General features: G+C 41.5%; 1 protein-coding gene across 1 annotated transcript in view; it reads left to right on the top strand.

Moving 5' to 3' along the window:
* smoc1 (SPARC related modular calcium binding 1) overlaps positions 1 to 22,738 on the top strand; it is a 43,718-nt gene that overhangs the window by 9,757 nt on the left and 11,223 nt on the right. The window contains exons 2-10 of the mRNA XM_079174935.1: positions 4,371 to 4,536; positions 5,084 to 5,167; positions 7,000 to 7,112; positions 7,330 to 7,429; positions 10,020 to 10,067; positions 12,497 to 12,553; positions 12,976 to 13,056; positions 18,474 to 18,666; positions 20,807 to 20,889. Of these exons, the coding sequence (XP_079031061.1) occupies positions 4,371 to 4,536; positions 5,084 to 5,167; positions 7,000 to 7,112; positions 7,330 to 7,429; positions 10,020 to 10,067; positions 12,497 to 12,553; positions 12,976 to 13,056; positions 18,474 to 18,666; positions 20,807 to 20,889 (925 nt within the window). The remainder of the gene's footprint in view (positions 1 to 4,370; positions 4,537 to 5,083; positions 5,168 to 6,999; positions 7,113 to 7,329; positions 7,430 to 10,019; positions 10,068 to 12,496; positions 12,554 to 12,975; positions 13,057 to 18,473; positions 18,667 to 20,806; positions 20,890 to 22,738) is intronic.

Here is a 22,738-nt window from a genome sequence, read left to right as displayed (position 1 = left end):
GTCAGAAGATTAGATTAGATCAGATTCTCGAGATTCATTTAGAAGGTTTTTGCCTCGGCTGTTATAATCTGAAACAGTTCTTTGGCAAGTATGGTTATGAACAAGCAATTAAGGGTTACACAGAGTGCATTACACAGCTCCTAGTGAGAATGTCATCAGTGACTGACCAGTTGTCATTAGTGGGAATAGTTCCACATTGAGAAACACGCTCATCCACTTTCCTGACGATAGTTTGATGTGATGATCAACACCTCTCTCTGTCTGTTAAGATATGAAGCTACAGCCAGTTAGCTTAGCATGAAGACTGGAAACTGCTAGCGTGGCTCTGTCGAAAGGTAAAAGCATTACCAAGCACCTCTAAAGCTCCCTAATTAACTCTTTATGTCCAGTTTGTTTAATCCATAAGGAAAAAAAGACCCCAAGAAATAGTCCAGCATATTGTTTTCTTTTTTGTGTGTGTGCTCTTTGTCAAACTGTAATCGGCAACTTTAACAGACGTATGTTGATCTTTATTTCAAGCTAACTTTCAGCAAAGTAACTTGTCTTTTAATAATAAATAACTCGATAAATTCCCATGGTCTAATGTGCACATAGAGTAAACGAGACTACTAACGACAGCCACCGGCTTCACCCTAAAAGCTGAACAATGAAGTCCAAATAGTCCTATCAGTATTTATGTACCCTCAAGCATGCATTCATTGTTTGTTTTAAATCTTCAACTCAAGTAACAGAACGTCTAACTAAACCTTTTCTGAGTCTCGGGTTTCACCTTTACGGGAGACGAGTCTGTGGGTGGGACAGCATGACTAAGAAATGACTTTGTGTGGGAGACTCGGTGGGAGTGTTTATTTCCACTTACTGGACAATGTCGTCTCAAAATCTTTGATTTAATGTTTTATTATGACAGAGGAGGTAGAGTGGCTGAATCCATTAAGGCTGTTATTTCGAGCCAGGGATGGGGAGGACGGGTCAGTCCGTGGGCAGGGGCCGGTCTCTGTGGCTCTTAACCTGGATGAGTGGCCGGATAAATCACTTTTTTAAGAATAGCTTGCTTTGTATACCGATTTACAAATTGTAAAAGTTCATCACGTAGACAAACTGCTTTCCATACACACTCCTGCTGTGAGGGGAACATGTAACTGCTCGCTTCTAGCCGCATGATACTTTATTCTAGGGAGGAAAAAACCGATAGAACACAGATGCACGTTTTTTTTTCCGACTACTGAATTGTTCCCGTCCTTCACCGAAGCCAAGAGGAGAACACGCATGTTAAAAATGAAATGATGTGCTATGTTTTCCTCTCTGTCTGCACTTTCTCATAAAGAGGGCACATCATGATTTAGTTTTAGTCTGAGCTCTCAGACGAGAGATTTTCTACTATGCTTCAATGCCAAAGCTGAAATCCCATTTAACTGTCTGGCTTGTTCTGGACACATTGTTACGGCGAGGCGAGTTGGATTTGTGTCATCTGAAGTATTATTCCCTGTTTGTTTAAATATCCTTTCACCTTGTTATACAAGTTTTTGTCTGTATCAACTTATGAGAAGCATTTCAATGGAGGAGTTAAAGGAGCCGCTCTGTGCTCAGAACTTGGATATTCTAACAGACATATTGTTTTATGTGGAGATAAAAACCTGTAATCCTCTACAGTATTTTCAATTAACTCTGGACCACCCGGTTAACTCATCTCCTGATTTTATCTGGAAGATACTGAAGCTCCAGTGTCTTTTTCTATTTCAGGAAAAGTCTAATCTCTTTCTTTGCTCTTTACAGATAATGAAGTATCTGCCTGAGCTGACAGACACAATACTGATTTCTCTACGGCAAAAAAAAAACTTCCCAACCAGTCTACCTAATGTTATATTTAATTGTAGAAATATGGCCTGTGGGGTGAAATTATTCCACATTTTTTCCAATAGGTCTTCATCTGTTTCAGGACTAAAACAAGCTTGAAAAAGGGCCAAAATCTTCACTAATATGAACATGATCCAAACCAATTAATTTGCATTGAACACAGGTGATATTAGCTCACCAGTTGGCAGATTTTTCACCTCATGAATTTTGGACTTTTTATTTTCGGACCTGCGTCTCGTTTACTTCACCACATTTTTGGATTTGTAATTTGTGCGACAACAAGTTTAAACTCCTGTGACACTTCCAGGTCATCACAGAGAGACATATTAGCCAGAATGTGACAAAGAATATCAAATTCAAGTAGTACGAGTGTGCTGCCACTGTGGCTGAGGGAGTCTGCATCCTTTGTAGCCATAACCAGAGGTTTAAGGGTTGAACTAAAATATCTCAACAGATGTTCATGTTCCCCAGAGGATGTATTATAATGACTTTGGCGATTGCCTGACTTTAATGCCACAATGCGGTTCACATTTGTGGCTTTGAGAATATCTCAACAGTAAATGGATGAATTGCAAAAAGACAGACATTTATGTTCCCCTCAAGATGAGTTATAATGACTTTTGGTTTTGCCCTGACTTTAAATCTAGCATCACCAGCAAGTCAAAATTGTCCAATACCAAATACCTGCAAAACTAATGGCATTCCCTTCAACCACGGATGTCCTTCGTGTTAACTTTAATTACCAAATGTTAGCATGTTAGCATTAGATGGTGAACATCATAGACATGATACCTTAGCATTCAGTGTTGAGCATGGCTGTGGAGTCGTTTTACGTTGTTTCTTTTCTTAAAAATCTAAATTTAGTTTATTTTTATTTTTTTTTCTTCTGTGCGACATACCCTAAAACACTCTTTCAAATATTAAGTAGAATGATTTTCAGATAGTGTTCACAGTGAACTCCTTCAGTAATGAGCAGATTATAGGCGATTAGTGCAAGTGTCCACTGATCTGTGACAGTCAAATTGTCCAGAAGAACAGTGTCACTGGCGGATACTTAAAGTATGATGTTATTGGCAGTCGTTACGGAGCAAGCATGGTTAGAGGAGCAAAGAATTCAGACAGGATGGCTGTGACGGTTTCTGGAGCCTTTTTATAATAATAATAATACCAACGCAAAGGCATAAATGGGTGCACAGTGCTGCATTGACAAGAGTAAAAAGAAAATACACTGGCATGCGGTTAATCCGTTTAGAGCAGCACGATGAAGACTCCTGGTGATTCATTTGTATATGAGATCCAGTTGTACACCAGCTCATTCATGACATCAGTGGTTTGGCTTCGTTACCATCTACACTTTGTTCAGGTCCGTCTGATTGCTCTTTAAATGTTTGGAGAAAATCTGTCTCCAAGCAACAATTTTGATGTTATTCAAAATACGGAGGGGACGAGGGGGGAGAGGGAGAATTAAAGTTGTGCTTGTATACATGCAAAGCTCCACACACGCATTTGTACTGTGGATCATTTTGAAAAGATCGTCTGATAGGAGTTGGCAAGTGACGGGTAGAAACTGTGCCTTTTGTTTCTGGCTGCGTTTTATTTTCCATCACCTTCTTCCCCTCCATACCTGCCCCTAAAGAGATCCCCTGTGTCGGATCAAGACCTCCAACCGACACTACGCCGATTGCTTTGAGAGACTTTGGGTCAAAACTGCATTTGAGAGGTTTTCACGTGCACGTCCCTACTTGAGAATTGTTCAATTCTTTTCTTTTTTTGGTCCTTTATGAAACAGGTGTTTGAGCAGCCACAAAGTTTAATCAAGAGCTCCTGGTGTTATTTCAAATAGTTGAAACATTTTCAACAAGAGTTGGCTCGGGTACGCTGGACACATTTCACTGGTGCTCCTCACTGCACACCTACTCTCTCTCCTCACTAACCCACAACTCCATCTTCCTGGTAAAAGTCTGTGCTCCCCTGAAATCCTTTAGACCTTAAATATATTTAAGGGCGGCTGCAAAAGCCAAGAACCATTACTGCTGTCAGAGAGAAGGCCGACTTCCAACGGCAGAGTAGAACCGACTCACTAATAGATCATGAGTAAAGACCTGGGGAGGGAGAGGGAAGGACTCCCATTGCTCTGAATGTGGTTTGGCTCCTTTGAAAACTTAATCAAGGTTCAAACTTCAGCCAAAGATCAATTAGATAAACTAGCCTCTCGGTTGAGCTTCGGAGCAGAGCCGCTCACACCCGCGTTACAGTAGCCTAAACAAAGAAAGGCAGCGGCCGTCAAGTGCTTGAGGAGGAAAGAAATGTTTTAAGCAAAATGGGCAAGTGACCCATGTGTCCAATTTGTACGTTAGTTTGGCATAATCTCAGATCCAGCTGAATGCAGCCTTTGTTCAAACACGGTGAAACGAGAAAGAACGGAACGGAGCCAAAAGGAAACCGGTTTTTCATGGAATGAGAAAATCAATATCTTTGTGTTATGTGAAACCTTAAGTGAGTATTTCTCGTTGCAGTGGCTGATCGGAGACAGGGACAGTCACTGCGGGGTCATCTGCTCTCGGACGCAGGGGAAGCCGGTGTGCGGCTCGGACGGCCGGAGCTACGAGACCGGCTGTGAGCTGCAGAGGGCGCGCTGCAAAGACAAAACACTGACACTGGCACACCGCGGCCGGTGTCGAGGTGAGGATTGAACTCTGGGGTTTTCACTTGATGCCAGTGCATCAAGAAAATCTAGCCGCAGATGGAGTAATTTGTCTCAGATTTGTGAGTCATCTGTGACTTGTTAATGCCAGAAACTATTAACATTTTCATGACGTGCATGTTTGCACATTGTTTGTCTTAGTTCCACACAATTCTTGTCAGCAGCTGGCACTGGAAGTCTTATTCACTGGAGTTTCCATGAATGCACTAACAAGGATTTTCTAAACACTCTGTGCCTACAACTGCAGCACTGCTTGACAGTAATATAACTTGGAAAGATAAAATAGTCTTTTACAAAACATACTGCGATGGATGGAAGAGAGGATTCCGATTAGGGGTGAATGATGGATAAATACTTATTATAACGCCATATTGCCCGCTCCTGCCTCTATGGCCAACGGAACGGTTCCTAAGAAAAACTGCCTAAAAATGTTGTTTTGATATACAACACAGTTGCCAGTTGCACGCTAGCATCCCTTAACCATGCCATGACCCCACAAAGCTTCAAGTGACTTTTCTGTTTCAGGTAAAAATTGGGTGAAAATCGATCAGTTGCCGGTGGCTCCAGCACCAACTTCCACATCTGAGGCGAGAGACCTGGAGCCCAAAGGTAAGGCCACTAAAACACCTTTTGAATCTGATCACCAGGACTACAAACGAGGAGATGGAGCTCAAACGGTAAGACTCTCCTCTGTAGCAAAGACTATGTATTGTAAACTCAGAAAGCAATGCACTGGTTTACTTGAGACGAAAGCTGTTGCAGCTTTGCGTGAACACACCAAGACAGAAAAGTAGAACTGAAGAGGAGATGTCTAAAGTGGAACTGAACTGAAGATGTCTTTCATTTTCCGCCTCGCTGTAGGCGTGTAAGTTTTTACAGACCAGGATCACACACTTCCTCACTTTCTGGATGCCAGCCACTCAACAACAGCAGAGATTGATAGGTCTAGAGTCAAGGTTGGAACTTGGCATGTCCTCCCTTTTTTTTTTTTTTTTTCAGCCTCACTGTCCATTAGGAAAACAGCATTCCCCACCAAATCCATTTTTGGAGTGAATTTTGTTCTCTCTGTATGCTAATACACGGTTTTGTTTCATAATAACAGCGGTGTGCCAAGGAAAGGAGAGCTGGGCAAAGCTCACAGTCTTTGTAGACGCGGCAGGCCTGTTTTGTTGTAGTGTAACTGTTGCTTTATTTAGGCAGGCAGCTCATGAACAAACCTGTGTTCACAACGGCAACGCCTGGCGAACGCCTATGGAGGTGTGCGTGAGATTCAGATTAAAACACAACTGATAAATGTGACTACAAGAGGTATAAATTACAGCAAAACGACTACAAACACATAGCTACGCCTTTTACAACAAGCAGACCTGCTGGTTCATTATTTAACTGTCAATCATCAAGAAACAGCTCATTATTCAAAACAGAGTGATTATAAAGTGAAGGTTTTTTTCAGCCAGGTTATGAAGTATGTGTTTGGCAGTCAATCAAACTCTCCTAACAACAGAAATAAAGAAAGAAAGAAACCTTTGGATGTTCGGTTATTTCTGTCTTGTCACAACTTAAAAGCACAGACTTATTTAAGTGATTTATTGAGGTCTTCCGTAGGACATTGGACGGATTTTACTTGTTCTCTAAACGACACAAGCGCCACAAAGTTTAATAAGCGTCTTTCTAAAGTAAGACTGAATGTACTCTCAGTCAAAGTCCACGTTTATGAATTTGTGTAACCATGTCTGTCCTTTTTTTCGGGTGACTTCATCAGCCAGTTCTGGCTCTGTCAGTCTTTGACTCTGGAGGAGACAACATGTCTGTCTCCTTTCAGGTCCAGAGACAGGTTTTTTTTTAAACTTTCATTTATGTGGGGAGAATGTTTTGCCAAAAGTGGAGGGCTGCGGTCGCACCGGTCAGCTCACCCGGTGTGAGCGTGTATACACGGACAGTTGACCATGAAGCTCGACTCCACAGGAGCTGCGAGTGCAATAAAAACAGTAGTTACTGACGGGATTTTGAACCAGTGACCAGCTGGTGTGGAGCCCAGTTCAGTCTCTGACCTTTCAGCCACTTCCATCTAGTGTCCCCTGAGAGCAGCAACACAGTCAGTCACTCAAGTTTCCACTGACATTTCTAAATATCAGTGCGGAGTCCATGACGCACTCCTCAAGCACTAACAATGTGGTTTGGACGGAGAATTTAAAATTAGTGAATAAATAATGCTCCTCTCCCTTTATGTCTATCAAAAAAGGGTCCTTGAGCAAAGGCACTCAAACGTCAGACGGCACTCAGTGGCCAACAGTAGTAAACTGTGGCTGCACTGGTCAGCTCCTCCCCAAGGTGTGAACGGGGTGTTGTTGACACAGAACACACGTCTTCAGTAAAAACACAACAGCAGTGGTGTTTGTACACAGTGTGTGAGAGCGGGCTGTCCTGTTAATCTGTTACAGATGCAGGTCAGTCCAAGTGTCGCGTTGAGAGGAACCAGGCTTTGGAACAAGCCAGGAGACCTCAAGAGTCCATGTTTATCCCAGAATGCAACGAGGATGGAACATTTGCGCAGGTCTGTCTCGCTACCCTCCACAGATTTTCTTCCTCTTTATCCTTCACTTTACCAACAGTCTCTCGTGAACTCTCCCCCTTCACATCACCCAAGAGATCAGTTTCACTTCACTGATATTGAACATTTCTATCGTGCTCTTCACCTTCTGTTACATACACTAAACTAAATCATGTATGTTACAAAGCTATCGGTGTGTTTTACCTTTTTGCATCTGCAGGTCCAGTGCCATACTCTGACAGGTTACTGCTGGTGTGTCACCAGTGACGGCAAGCCAGTGAGTGGCTCCTCTGTGCATAACAGGACCCCGGTGTGTTCAGGTACTGGGGGAGGAGGGGGGGGGGGGGCTGGGGGGGAACAAGCCCGGCAACCTGTGGATGAAATGTTTTTAATAAGAATCTCATCTTAACATCGGCAACACAGCTTGCATCTGCTCTGCCTCGGCACTGCTCACGTTGGAGTTATTTGTGCTAACAGCTCAGCTCTACTTCAGAGTAATGTCTAACAGGTTGTATGACTTAAACTCCTGTAGAAGGGTTGGATGTTTCCCGACAGTCCTTTATTAGGGTGGAGAGGCAGCATAACGAGCATTTAAAATGATTCAATGGTGGCTGCCTCCGTAAGATCTTGGAGCCAGCGGTGCTTTGGAAGCCAAGTCACTGAGGATTGAGCCAATTATCTTTTCAGTCACTTTAGGAATTGGACTTTTTGTCACAATTCAAATAAAAATGTTTTTAATATATAGGCTTCAGAATGGATGCAGTACATTCGAGGCAGAACTTACGTCTGGGCCTTTGTGTTACAGTTAGAGAGGGTCTGTCTTGCCATACTGTGGGCACATGTGTATTACATGTCATGTGGCATACAGCAGGTGCAGGGTCAACGAGAAGGCTAATGGCCATACATCCAGGGGCCTCCCGCTCTCACCCCCCCCCCCCCCCTCTAACTGCTCTCAGCAGGCCGGAGGAGAGGGAGCAGCGCTCTGAACACTCATCCTGGATGGGAACACTTTATGATAATCACCATCATTTTCCCCCAGAAGATAATACACAGGGGTTCTTTGCCAGAATTGGATTGCACAGCCACAAGAGCATATGGTGCAAATTTTGTGTGGAGAGCGTGGTGAGAGCGGTCGCATGCCCCTCTGAAGCTGCTCGACAGACCGCCAGAGGCTTCCCGCTCCCTCTGTCTTCTCCTCCCTCAATTTCCTCGTCTCCCTCTCTCTGCGTTTCCCCACTTGTGCCACTAATCACCTGTATGGTTTCTCTTGGCACCTGCTGAGTCGCAGTCTTTTCAACAGAATCAGTAAATGGAGCATGGTTGCATTCATACATTTACTCTTCTGCGCACAAACAGGAGCTCTAATGTCTATTTGGTATTTGTCGAAAAACAACCAGGCTTGTTCATGACATGCTCACGGATTTTTCTAAATCTTTAAAAAAGTATCCTGAAAGTGGCACTGCTGTTTCAGCTGTGTGTCCACATGAAGTAGGTGGAACTGGAGGCTACATGGCAGCTTTTTGCTAACTGAACAGTAAGTTTAAACAGTTCATTCATGTTACTGTACCATCGTCTTCCGTCTTACGACTGACCACACACCGAGCTGATTGAGCCGATTAGATCATGGTAGTTTCTTCCATTTTGTATTCTATAGCTCTCTGTAAACATGGCATGCAATGGGTCAATGGAAAATTACCAGACTACCAGACTTGAACTATATGTTAACACTCCACGCAGATTTACTTCTCTGTAAAAGAATTAATCGATGAATCGTTTCAGTAATCTTTCAAGCAAAAATGGTAAACGTCTATTGGTTCAAGCTTCTTTAATGTAGGAATAATAGGCAGCTTTTCTCATATGTGATGGTAAATGAAATAACTTTAGGTTTTGGAACATTGCTTCAACAAATCTTAAGACGTCACTTTGGGCTCTGCGAAGTTGTGATGGCTGTTTTTCACTAGTTTTGACAAAGACCATCCAAATTCTCGACAATCTGCAGATTAATAGATGAAGAAAAGCAGTCCTTATGTATTAAAAAAACATATTTCATGAAGAAATTAATAACTTCAGTGAATTTTCCCTGCCCTCTATCAGCACTATCAATTTCAGATGTCCAGGTTTAAATAAAGTTGATGAAATTCTGAAGTGTAGTTTATGGAACAACAATGTCTCTAGCAGTCTCCTTTCTGTCCTGCATAAGATCCAATATCTTCATTGTTTCTTGCAAAGGTATGTATGACACTGGGACCAGAATCTGGGCACAGTAAACCTGAACCTGTATACAGCTGCTAGTTTTGCCCCCGTAAACTATGACCCAAATCAATCATCTCGCATACATTTGCAGGAAACTTCCGTGAATTTATGGGAACTCATGCTGGGACAAGTGGATTGTCAGGTAGTAAATTTCCTTCCAGTTGCCTTTACTCAAAATGTCTCCACTTTGCCCGTTCATTGTAATTGGTTGCACTGTCTAATCTCCCCCCCCCCCGTGCATCCATGCATGCACGACTGCTTGCATGCGCCAAACCAGAATGATATTTGCAAATGTATACTACTTAATTTCACTGCATATCCACCGATGGTGCAGATCACACAGGTTTGCATTAGTCAGCAATAAAATAACGCAACGGGCCTGATGTTTCAATGTGTGCCTGCTATCAAGTACTAACAGAATAAAATCATCAAACGTCTAACTAAGTCAAGATGTCAGTGGGTTGGGTAAAACGTGAGAGTTTTTCTGTTTAGTTGGAACAATCACATTCACATTTTAAGTGTTTCTTTTTGTTTCTAAAATGGATAAACATCATTTTGGAATCAAACTCTTGAAATGTTCCACAGGAGTTGTTGCTGCTGTCTAGTCTTTGCTTTGTACATGTTATGTGTTTTTTCTCTCTCTTTCTTTCTTTACAGGGTCAGTAACCGATAGACCACCCGGGCCACCGAACTCTGGTAGAAAAGGTGAGCTGAGATCTGCTGTAAGTCTGTGTGTGCATGCGTGCGAGTGTTTCCATTTGTATGAAAGACACAGAAAGAGTTCAAAATATCTTTTGACCTGGTTTTGTTCCGTCTAATCCGTGCAAAGTCCATATTTGTGCAGAGCAGAAAGGTACATGACTGGTGTTTTACTTAGTGGATTTGGATTTAAATCTTCTTTATAGCTAAATAATACATCTTAAAACTAGCATTTCTTTCTTTGGCATGAAAGCGTTACCTTCATATTGGATCTGTTGCTGAAACTGTAAATTATGAAAATGATATAGAATGACTGTAGTTCTACAGTTTTCCTATGGTTTCATCAAAGTAATTAAAACAATTGAACAAAACTGAAGTGAAAACTAATGCAAAGATTATTTTTAAACCCAGAAGAGACGGACGGCCTCTCAGGGTTTCTTTATTATTTAAGCACTTTAGTCGTTTCCAAACCCGGATGTTGTTCTGTACCTCTTGTTGAGGTGACGATGCTTCCATTAATTGTTTTTTTCCCCCCTCTAGCAGTTTGTAGCTCACAGTGCAGACCTGGATCAAACAGTAAATTGACAAATATTGTAAGTTACAGAGTTTGTTTTAACACGCAGCTACATCGAAATTGGAAATTTTAGGAAGTGCAGAAAATAAGTTGTCAAAAAGGGATCAAAACAAATACTGGTGCTTCTTTCTGACTAGTGTTTGACCCAGGTTTGCACTTGTCTGAGACCAACGCAGTAACCGCTGTGTTTTATTATTCACAGTTTGACCAGGTCAGGTCAGTTTGTCCATCTGATTAAAGGACTTTAGTGTTTGTAGAATGACTCCAGTCCTCTGTGGTTTGCTTTTGATCGCATTACTTCCTAAGGAATTTTCCAGATGCGACAACACTGCACATGGGTGAGTATTCTAGGAAGCTGAATTCACAGCATTATCTCAGATCCATTACAACTTATCGATTTCTTAAATAGGACATTGACTCTTCTGTCCTGTGCTACACTGTAAAATGTAATGCATGGGCAAAACTCAACCTTGTTACTGAATATGAAGTTGTGTCATCCTATGTGTGAGTGCCAAACACCACAAATGTTTGTTCTTGTTACACTGGGATAAAAGGATACAGTAGCAACTATCACGCATTTAAAGGTATTAGGATATTTACTTATGTATATTTATTATTCTTGTGCATTTATCCTGAGTTTAGAGCAATTTAGGCTATTATTAGATATATTGTTGCTTTTTAAATGACAAAGATGACACTTTTCCAACAACTCAACGCTTGTTTTCTGTTAAATACAGAACGCAGAAGGGAAAGAAAGTTCAGAAGACGCTCTGCACCTCATCACGCTGCTGCCGTTTGTAGCATAGTGTAAACGTGCGGCGTATCCACTGCAAGAATTAAAATAATAAAAAAAGGGAACATAGTGGTTGTGGCCGTTGCTCGTCATCTCCTGTGGTTGGCTTGTCAATAGCGCAGTATTGCAATATTGTGGTCATCGCGACAGCTCTAGATGAAAGAAAGACAATGACAAATTATTCAGCCTGGGAGCAAAGAAACTTGGGAGGGATTCATTAATTTGAATTGATGAATAGTCGTAAATATGGTGACACAGCGATCTTTAAAACTACTACTGGTTTATACACTATGTGGTTCGTAAGTTATGTGGTTAGCATGAGGCCAAATCTAACTGAGAAACTCCGTATTAAAGAAGTACTGCTAGAACGCTTGTTGGTGCTTTTTTTGTATATAATATTCATTCATTGCTACATTTGGGCAAAATGCGGACATGTCAATACGAGACTTCCTTCTCATGGACCATTGAGTGAGTCAAGAGGGTGATTTTTGGGGGTGGAGCCAGAATAATGATCAGATCGTCACGCATTAACCGCAGAGGACCACCAGTTTCGTTGCCAAACGTCACTTCATACACCGGATGAGCGTTTTTTTGGGCAGACCAACCAATCAGACGACGGACCGAATCAACATCTGCATCATCTTATTTAGAAACTCAAGAAAGAAGTTTAGTTGGATTAGTTGCGATTGAGCTACACCTGCACTGCACTCATGCGGGTCCTGATGAGGAGGGTGGTCCCCTCATGTGTGTGTGTGTATGTGAGCGTATGTATGTGTGGTTTACAGTGTGATTGTGAGGAAGTGTGCTGAATGTGCAGCCTGATCATGTTGGTGTTGTGTTGCGTGTCAGTGCGAGAAGTTGATTCATGTGTATGTGAGAGATGTGGAGCTACATGTGGATGATCGTTCTTCTATTATTCTATCTGTCTCTCTCTCTCTTTGTCTGTTTTTTCTATCTGACTTGGCCGGGCCATGTGCAAATCCCAACCATTCAACAGTTCTGGAGAGTAGATTGTATTAACCTCATTAATGGTAGTCTCTTTCCGTTTCTTTCTCACCCTCAACCCAGATGATGGCTCCAAGCCCACGCCCACCATGGAGACTCACGTCCCCCCTGAGGGTGACGGTAAGTCTGCAGTTATTACTCCTCCACCTGTAACACGGCGCTAAGGTCGTCCCTTAGTTCGCTGAGGTGCATAGGAGGATGCCGTAGCGTTTCGGCTCACGAGGTTTCTCCTTTATGTACTTTAAAGCTGTGGATCCTCAGATTTTAACATTCAAACTCAAGACGCCATCTCTTAAGAATGCCCCGTTATATTAAATGGAAAACTCCAGCTGTTGAAAATACCAGATGACATATTTGATATTTTTGGAAAAGCTGGGATCTCGACTGCAATTTAAATTTTGGTTTTGTGGGCAAAGCTTGGCTGTGCTAGTGAGCTACTGGCGGATCGTGGCTAAATGAAGCTTAAGCTGTGGTACGTTGTGTGACGATCATCTGGAAGCATGGAAGTTATTGATCTGCCCTCTGTCATCCTGTCATTGCAGAGATAACTGCTCCAACGCTGTGGATAAAACAGCTGGTTTATAAGGAGAATAAGCAGAACAGCTCCACTTCCAGGAGGCAAGGTGAGACACAGAAACTCATCCTTATTCTGAGACCTTTACGCATAGATTCTTCCTTGATATGAATCTTTAATAACACTTGAAAATGGTTTAGAACAATAGAGCATCAAGTCAATATCAATGCAGTACCCATAGATTGCCAAAATAGCGTATCAAACACAAGTGGACGTTGAGCGTGTGGGAGGCCAGTGAGGGATCACAGCCCTTAACATATCACTGATGAACCCACCTCTCCTTCCAGTGCAACCACCTACTCAAATATCACCCATGCACTGTTTTCAGGATACAATCATTAGCCTCTTATTGATATCGAAGATGAAAACTATACCAAAAAAGTAGCCTAAACCCTAAATAAAGTCAACACAGTGAAAGTATCAACTGGTCTCCGGTGTAACCGGTTTCAAAGCCACTAGTTTCAGATCAAATGTAAAACAGTTTGAGGACAGCGCGGTGCTGCCGGTATTATGTTTCTTGTTTTCTTTCCTTTGGTGTAATTTGTTTAGCTCAACTGTCTCCTTTTCAATTACGCCTCGGCATGTTCACTACCCTCCGGGCATCTGGACGCCTTTCACGCTTCTGCAGCGAGTCAGTGAGTGAATGTGATGGGGAGTGTGTGTGTGTGTGTGTGTGTGTGTGTGTGTGTGTGTGTGTGTGTGTGTGTGTGTGTGTGTGTACACATTGGTTAGCTGTTATATCGATTGATGTTTGTCCATTATTAAAAAGTCTGCAGAATGTGCATCTATTTTTTTTATTTCCAAGTTAATTTATTCACGTCAGTGTTCTGCTGTGTTTGGTCTTCTAACTCGCCGCTGAGGCGGTGCGGTGGAGAGTTTTAGAGTCCCACAGTTAAGCCGATGTTTTCTGAGGATACACAGGTTTTTGAAAATGAGCAAAATAGTTTTAACTTATTCTCAATCAAATGTTGTGTCACCAGCATTTAATATGATATTGTAAGATTAGTCTTCAAACACATTGGTCATGTTTATCAGCCTCTGCACATATGAATATTTTGAATAAACATTTCCACCTTGTCTGCACGTTATATTGATCTCTCTACCACACAATAGGGTACACAACAAGTTGATTGTGGTATGGGCCTTTAGCATGACAGCGCTGTGGCGGGGGAAACTATAGTCAGGGCAGCATTAAAGATTGTATTTTAGATGAGAGATTCACTGCGACAGCTCTTTGAATCTTCTGTGGAAACACGAGTTTCCTGTTTCCAATTAGCATCCGGTGTCCTCCGAGTACGAGCGACAAGGCCGACTGAGAGGGACGTGTCATCACGTTTGAGAGAGACATGAGCAATGTGTGTGTCTGCCACTGCATCTGTATGTAATTGCATACAGTATGTGTGTGTGTGTGTGATTTTGGATGCGTGTATCAAAAGGAGATTCAGCGCCTGTGTCTGTGAATATTTGCGTTACTGAAAGAATGTGTGTGAATGTACACGTGTGTTTCAGAGTTTGGCAGTAATAAACAACAACACAGTATTGCAAGTTAGGATGTTATTGTACTTAAGTATTATACATTTTGATAGACCTCTCTACTTTTTCTCCACTACATTTCCAGTCCAGTAATTTATGACAGCTGTAGTTAATACAGTAGTTACTTCAAAGATTCACATTTCTAAACATATCACTAATATAATACATTCTTTCTTTTGTCCTTTCTTTCCTGCTCTCTCTACCCGGGTTCTTTCTTTGCATTCTCATCTGATTTGAAAACATTCTAATCACAAAAACTTCCCTGTGATATATACAGGACTGTCTCAGAAAATTAGAATATTGTGATAATCCTCATACGTGTGATTTAGTTTACTGAACCAAGCTGAGTGTTTTTCAAGGCTCAGGAAACCCTTGCAGGTGTTTCGTTTAATTAGACGATTCAAGAGATTAGTTGAATACCCTACTAGTATACTTTTTCATGATATTCTAATATTTAGAGATAGGATATTTGAGTTTTCTTAAGCTGTAAGCCATAATCAGCAATATTAAAAGAATAAAAGGCTTGCAATATTTCAGTTGATTTGTAATGAATCCAGAATGCATGACATTTTTGTTTTTTTAATTGCATTACACAAAATAAAGAACTTTATCACAATATTCTAATTTTCTGAGACAGTCCTGTATATGATTACAGTATTTTTCTCCCGACACGCTGGGAAACCTGAGTACTGAGAAAGCAGCCCCCCCCCCTCTGTGCCCACAAAACTACCTTATTCATTTACTGGCTTTCTGGACACCCCATAATTATGATTTAAAGCGATGCGGAGATTGTGTTAGTGAAACGTGTTTGCTTGGGCAAAGCGATGCAAAGATCATTTTTCAAAAGGGTGCCCTGTTGCCAGACTTTGACAAGCTGTTGTTCCAATGCTGTGAGGAGGGGGAAGCGCTCTGTCGTGCAGCTCATTTATAAAAGTGTGGGGAGAACCAGAAACTCGCTCACCGCTATCTCCCCCCCCCCCCCTTGCGGCGAGTCAAAGAAAAGAAAAATGAAATGAAGGGAAATAATACGATCATGTTATCCGAGAGCATGATTTTGAATTTAAAAAAAGGGATTTTTATCTTTATTTAAATACTATTTTGGTTCAAGGCAGCTTGAACCGTTTTACTTTTCAGCACGATAAGCGCTGACAGTAACACGTTGGTACCAAACACGCTAAAGAATGATGTGTTTTCAACATGGCGTAATCATTTCATGAGTGAACTCTCCATCATCTCTGGTTTTGTTTCCCTTTAGGTCATAAACACACATGCACCCACATACCTACTCACAGAGTTCCCCTGTTACTAATACTTCCGCTATTTTAACTGCAGAGAGGGTTTGCTATAGACAATATTGCAGTGATTACCCCACAGCTGAAAGCCATTGGAGTGAAGTGAAGAGGAGAGAGCTCTGGGTGGGGTGGCGGTGGGTCCAGAGAGGGAGGCATTAGGATAGAGAGAAGCAGAGAGAGGAAGAAAAGGAAAGGAAAGTGAAGGCAGGAGACACAAATGCTTAGAAAGGTGGGAGGAAGGGATTAGAAGAATGATAAAATGTGTATCAAAAAGAAAGACAAGCAGAAATTAGAAAAAGAGAAGACGATTTTAAAATCGTCTTGGTTTGGAGCCTGGAGGACGAGGGCCAAAGTGAAAGACTTGAAATAAGTCTGATCTCATCAAAGATACTGCAGATGTTCATCTTTTGTCCATTATCAGTTTGTCCTGAAGAAGAAATGACCACAACAACGAGTTCCTGACGTCCACTTGTGTGGGTTCCTTTTTTGTTTTTCTGGACAATATTTGTTTTCTGAGGGTTTCTGTTTCTAATCATTTGTTTCCTGCCAAGGGAACAAAAATAAAAAAATAAATAGAACAGAAATATCCAAGGCAGGCAAAGAAATCGTAGATTCAATTTCAACTCCACACAAAACTGAGAGGACTACATTACCAGTGTCCAGCCACTTTCCATTTATATGTATGAAAACAATTTTCTTTTGGGATTCCTAGCGTCTGGCGCCAGCATAACCTCTGTATAATAAACACTGCTAAATAATTTGGATGTGAAGGAACCTTGGCGAGGACCAGAGCCACGGCACAGCGCTAAGAACACTTGAGTGTGAGTCTTCGCAGGAGAAAAACGTCTTTGGTGTAGGCACACGTTTAGTTCTCTGTTGGCAGCCATGCTCAGGAAACACACACACACACACACACACACACACACACACACACACACACACACACACACACACACACACACACACACACACACACACACACACACACACACACACACACACACACACACACACACACACACACACACACACACACACTTCCCAACCTCGTCAGGTCTGCTGAACCTGCCACCACCATCATCTTCCTCCTAATTCATTTTTTTAAAGATATATAGAAAATAATGTGTACTCTTAAAGTTACATTGATTTATTTTTCTCAGCCATTGGGGGCAGCACAAAAAGCTAAAAATTGCTTCTTACACAGAGAGCAAATACAGTATATATATATATATATATATATATATATATATATATATATATATATATATATATATGCCAACCCCTTTCACACACGTAGTAATTTGATTCAGTATGGCAATAGATAAGTTTTAACTTTATCATTTTTATGAAGTAAATGTTGATTGCACAATGTAAAGGCTCAGAATAATGACACCATCAACGTTTAGATCGGTTCCCTTTAAGTCCGGCTTTCACTATGTATTCTGTCGGCCACAGGGTCTCGATCATCTGGGAAAATGCGATGCAAAATGTATATAACTGAAACACTGGGGTGCCTTTAATCATCGCACTGAGATCAGTGTTTCTAGTTCAAATTCTTACAGCTGTTTCTTGCTTTGGACATTTACCAGGCTGCTAGCTGCTAGCGGTAGCCATGTTGCTACCGCTAGCAGCGTGAAAACAAACCAGCAGCTCCAAGCTACTGTGACGTACTGCACTAATTATGCTTTAGTTACTTGAATTGCGTGAGCTACCGGCACAAATGGCTACTAAATGACTCTAATGAGCTCGAGGATGTGAAAATACCATCCTGAAAAACAGGCTTGAAAACGGTTAGTGTGACCCTCTTATCGTAGCTCGATGCTTCACAGAGCACTTGAACGTAAAATGAAGAATGGATCAGGAGCGGTAAAAGCACACTTCATCGCCATGCTCACAAGTTTAGCATGCAGCTCTGTTGAACTTGGCTCAAGAGTGAGCGATGGACTAAATGGATGTGAATGTAAATACAGTGTGGTGGGACAAGGTGTTGCAGGAGCATCTCTCGAGGGCTGAGAGGGTACTGAGCTACAAAAAAGCTTGTAAGAGGACCTGGAGTTAAGATTTCTTTCCCAAATTCCTACAGTATTCCCAAGGCCAATAATTAACGTTGATGCTCAAAATAGCCTTATTTAACATTGTTTAACAATGCGGTGGATGATTGCCTGACAGTCAGTTACATCATGGGCCAATAGAAAGCCCTAAATATGGTTAAGTTACTCTATAAAGTGACCTGAAGAATGATAAATGCCATAGAGTACGCCTTTTACCAACGAGTAGCTGGCCAATCACAAACAAAGCTGGATTAAAATCGTGATGTTGGGCTACTTTAAGCTCCAAATAGTGACTTACAAAGTACAACATACAGAAGCATACCACTATAAATGATTTGTTTAATAGTTGCTAAAACTCTTTTTTTTGCTGTGACATGATTATCCCGAATCAGGTTTTCTTTCATCTTCTCCTACACAAGCTGCCTATAACTAGGCTACATACAGTATCTTATGTGTGCACGAGTTGGGTGCAAATAGCATTGCTGGCTCGGGACACCTGGGTGCTTATAGCTTCTGCCTTGTCTTTTTGTGTGTTTCTGGTTTCCCCGATTGTGGTGCCTCTGTATTGAGTGTGTTTCTCATGGTTTTAGAGAAAGTTCCCTCTTGTGACCAGGAGCGACAGAGTGCACTGGACGAGGCTCGGCAGAATCCTCGCGAGGCCATTTTTATTCCCGACTGCGGGCCCGGAGGCCTTTACAAACCGGTCCAGTGCCACCAGTCCACAGGCTACTGCTGGTGTGTTCTGGTGGACACGGGACGGCCCATTCCTGGAACCTCCACCAGGTAATATTATTTATTATAAAAAATCTCTTAACTTTAGCTTCAATCGAGCAAGACTGAATACTTTCAATTAAAGTGTGGTTACTACATACAATAGGCACAGTAGTTTGTTTTAAGGAGTCTCTCATTTTAAGTCTGTGAATTTCATTTTAACTAAGACTAAGAGTCTACAACTATGGCAGCTCAATGAGGCTTTACTGAAGCACGTTTCCCAAAGCTAAATGCTAACATCAGAATGCTAACATGCTCACAATAGGTTGGGACCATCAGAATGGGAATTTTATTATTTTTTTAATTCCTAATGGTTGTGCTACATGAAAAGTTGCGGGATCATCAAAGTTATTAGAATGAACCCTGAGGGGAACATGAATTTCGTGACTCCACTTAAGAAACATTACACTCAAAACAACAATTGTGAATCTCTTGTTGGCGCCAGAGTAAAAGTCAATTATTTACCAAAGTCAGTAGGGATCATCCACTGGGAACCATGAATCTCGTGCCAGTTCATTTCACAGGTATTGAGATATTGAAATGGTGGAAAGTTTGACCTTCCGGTGGAGCTAGTGGAAAGGTCAGGGAATAGCCAAAGTAACTAGGATTCATCCTCTTGGCATCATGGATACATGTACCAAACTTCACAGCAATCCATCTGATAGTTGTTGATATACTTCAGTCTTGACAAAAATTGTGGAGCGACTTTAGCTAATGGCTAAAATGTATTTTCAATTGTTGTGACCTTACATTTCTTAAGGAATTATATATCAGTTTTTGATGTAATTGATGTAAGTTGCTGCTGCCAGTTTACTTGGCAAAATAATAAGCTCCAATCCCTGATGGGAAAATCCTTTAGTCGAGTTTATTTTCAGTGCAGTTGCTGCTGTTTATATTGCTTTCAATGAAACGGCGGGGGCACAGTGAAGCTTTTACAAGAGCTGTATGTCACAGGGATCGAGAAGAGGCAATGGTGAATAAATGACGTCCATTGCTCATGTTTCGGTTGTTTAAAAACCTTTCATGAATTGTATCTGGAACGTGAATATCACAACTTGAAACACAGTGACGGATAAAGGGAACAAGTTTGGATGTTTAAAAAAAAAAACTGTCGGCATGCACCGGTAAATAGATGAGCTGTTTTTGTTCGGGAAGAGGCTTCATCATTCTCTCGCTACAAGAGGGTTTATGTTTTACAGGATGAGGCACAGACTATCAGAGAGAGTTGGTTACTATAGTTTGAATACAGGACTGTGCAGGTTTACTTCTAAATCAATAAATAAATGTGTATTTATTATTGACAGCCCCCCAAAAAACTCAAATATATCACTTACGCAGACCAAATTCTCATCCACATTTCAGAGATATTGAATGACACCCTTGAGGCGATTATTTCTTCACATAAGAATTCATTTTTTTGGGTCTAGAAATCATGTCACTCTTCTGAATTTCTTTCCTCTGGACAGCAATGTGCATACTCATGCATCAGACATCCCTTCTTGGATCAGTGGCTCTGCCGACTGAAAAAAAGAAATGACAACTTGCTTTTACTTTGAAAAAAAAGAAGAGAAAAAAGAAAGGCAAACGAGACACACATGCTCAATTTTCCATCCTACATGTCTGCAAGAACCACTGATACAACGGCCAGGAGAAAACGAGTCATGCCACGCATAATGCCGAGCAGTTTGTTACGGCCCTGAAACAACTCTTTGTGCATGTCAAATCAAATTTAGAGAAGCTCATCACTGTCAATAATGATTTGCAGATCAACAGTGAATACGCAGATTAAACAGCAGTAGGTTGTACAGTTTCATGAAGCCAGAACGGCGCAAATGAGCAAAGATCCTTGCAGTGAAGAGATTAGGAAGAGAGCATGTTTTCATAATGAGGATGGACAAAGATTTTCCTCCGGCATCAATAATGTCTCCTGGTTTTAAGCTCCAGCTCAGATTGTTCTGAGGCCTGAAAAGGAAAATCTTTTCTTGTGTTTTTGTCTTCAGATAAAAAGGTTTTTTAAATCTTTTTTTCCCCTCCGATCACATTTGACATCATGGACGAGCCTCTGTTTTGCTTTTGCTGTTCACACATTGCTAAGAAAGGTTTATTCTTTCCTTCTCCTGTCTCATGCGGCCATGTCCTCTCTGTGTAACAGGTACCAGACGCCAGAGTGTGACGGCGCTGCGCGGTCTCGCATCTCAGACGCTGAAGATCCCTTCCAAGGCAGAGAGCTGACAGGTTGTTCTTTTTTTTTTTACTTTTCACTGCAGTTCAATACATTTTGGTGCTTTGGGGACTGCAGAAACATTCTTGGATTCATTTTATTGTCTTATTTTTTAACAAATGAGGAAAATCCAGTTCATTACTGATGTTTGCTGAGCCTAATGGCTCCTAATGACTTTCAAGCTTTCTCATCTCGCACGACACATGCAGTTTACGATATTTTGGGGCAGATTTACCTTTTAAATTCTTACTAGGTTTTTGACAAAAGCAGCTCCTCATTTCTAGCTAACCCTGCTGGGCTTACATACACTTAGACAAGAAACACAAGAGGTTGATTTTTTTTAAGATGCAGACTTGTTTGGCAAACCAAAAGCTATCTCGGTTAACGATTTTGGCTGAAGTTGCTGGAGTGTAAACTTTTTCCAAATCCAATTAAGAGCGGGACAGAGCTGCCAACGTAACCCTAAAACACTGATAGCATCAACATACAGCGGATGTGCTAGTTTTTAATGGGGGGGGGGGGGGGGGGGGGGCTTGGCTGTAACCACACAAGCTTATGTGGTATGAAATCTCCTAACATGATGGTGACTATTTTAGGTAGTGGGTTAGTTAGCTAGACATGCTAACTTCTGCAGCTGATGTTAGAGCAGAGAGTCACGCTGGTTAATCCACTTCAAAACACTTTTTTCTTCCATATTTTCTATTTTGGAAACGCTTTTTAAAATATGTATATACTTTTATCTCTTTTAGTACAGCTTCAGCAAGTGGAGGAATCCAAAGCTTGACCTGCTGTGTTTAGTTAAAATATAAATTGATAGCATTGTAGCTCAGAGACTTTGAATTTGTTTTTCACCTTTACACAAACTGACCAGATTGAGGGTTTGGATTAAGAATGGTCTGACGCACACTTTGTGCTGTTGGATTCCCTGGAAGCAGAGACCAGAGGTCGTAACCTCGGCTCATACTCCTGTGCCCGTGTTACTGCTCACTTACTTTAGCTGCCCCTGTGTTTCCCCATTCTTTAAGGTTGTATTGTAACTCTTATTTAATTCCCCATCTGGTGAGTTTACAGAGTCGAGCATGACTCCTGACTGTGCAGCAGATGTGTGGCATGTTTTATGGAAGGTGCGAGTGTTGCGGGGTGTGCTGGTGCGGCTGTGGGGGGGGTGTTGGGAGACCACAGGGTGCTGAGTGGAGATATTTTTATGTACTGGAGAGGGATGCTCTGAACCACCACAACAAAGGAACAACACTTCATGGTCGTCACATGAAGGCAAGAAGAGAGGATGTCTATTAACAGCATGCAGCTACAGGTTCAATCCCACTGCACACAAAGCGGCACAATACCACCTCTGTCAGGAGGGCAGATAAGAGCTCCTCCCCCGAGACCAAAGGCTCGGATCTGATAACTTCCAGTTCAAATCAGTTCAGGAACTGTTTTTTTGTTCAATGTCATCTAGTCTATCAACAAATAACTTGGTCAGATGTGACAGACATCCACATTTGCAGACACTCAAATGCAAACAGAGCTGAGTGTGTGTCTGCTCTCCTGTCTATGTCAGTATATCAGGGATTCAATGTTGACTAAACCAGTTGCTTTGTGATCAGCTTATAAAGAGAGAAAAGATCTAATGTTGGTGAAAACAGCTTTATCTGGACAAAAGTATATTAAAAATAATTCATGTTTCTGTAAGTAGAAAAGTAGGAATTTAGCTCCAGAATTGAGTTTGGACCTAGAAGCAAATGTCGTGATCCCAACCCGACAAATGTTTGTTGTGATTAGTTGATGATTGATTAATGTGCTAAAACAGCACAAACGTACTTAATCATTTCTGGCTCTTCTCTATATTTGCTCTTGTGAAAT

The sequence above is a fragment of the Pholis gunnellus genome (assembly GCF_910591455.1).
Source record: "Pholis gunnellus genome assembly, chromosome: 15".
Classification (NCBI taxonomy): domain Eukaryota; kingdom Metazoa; phylum Chordata; class Actinopteri; order Perciformes; family Pholidae; genus Pholis; species Pholis gunnellus.
Note: the sequence above shows the minus strand (reverse complement) of the source record. Positions and strands in the feature narration are given on the sequence as shown.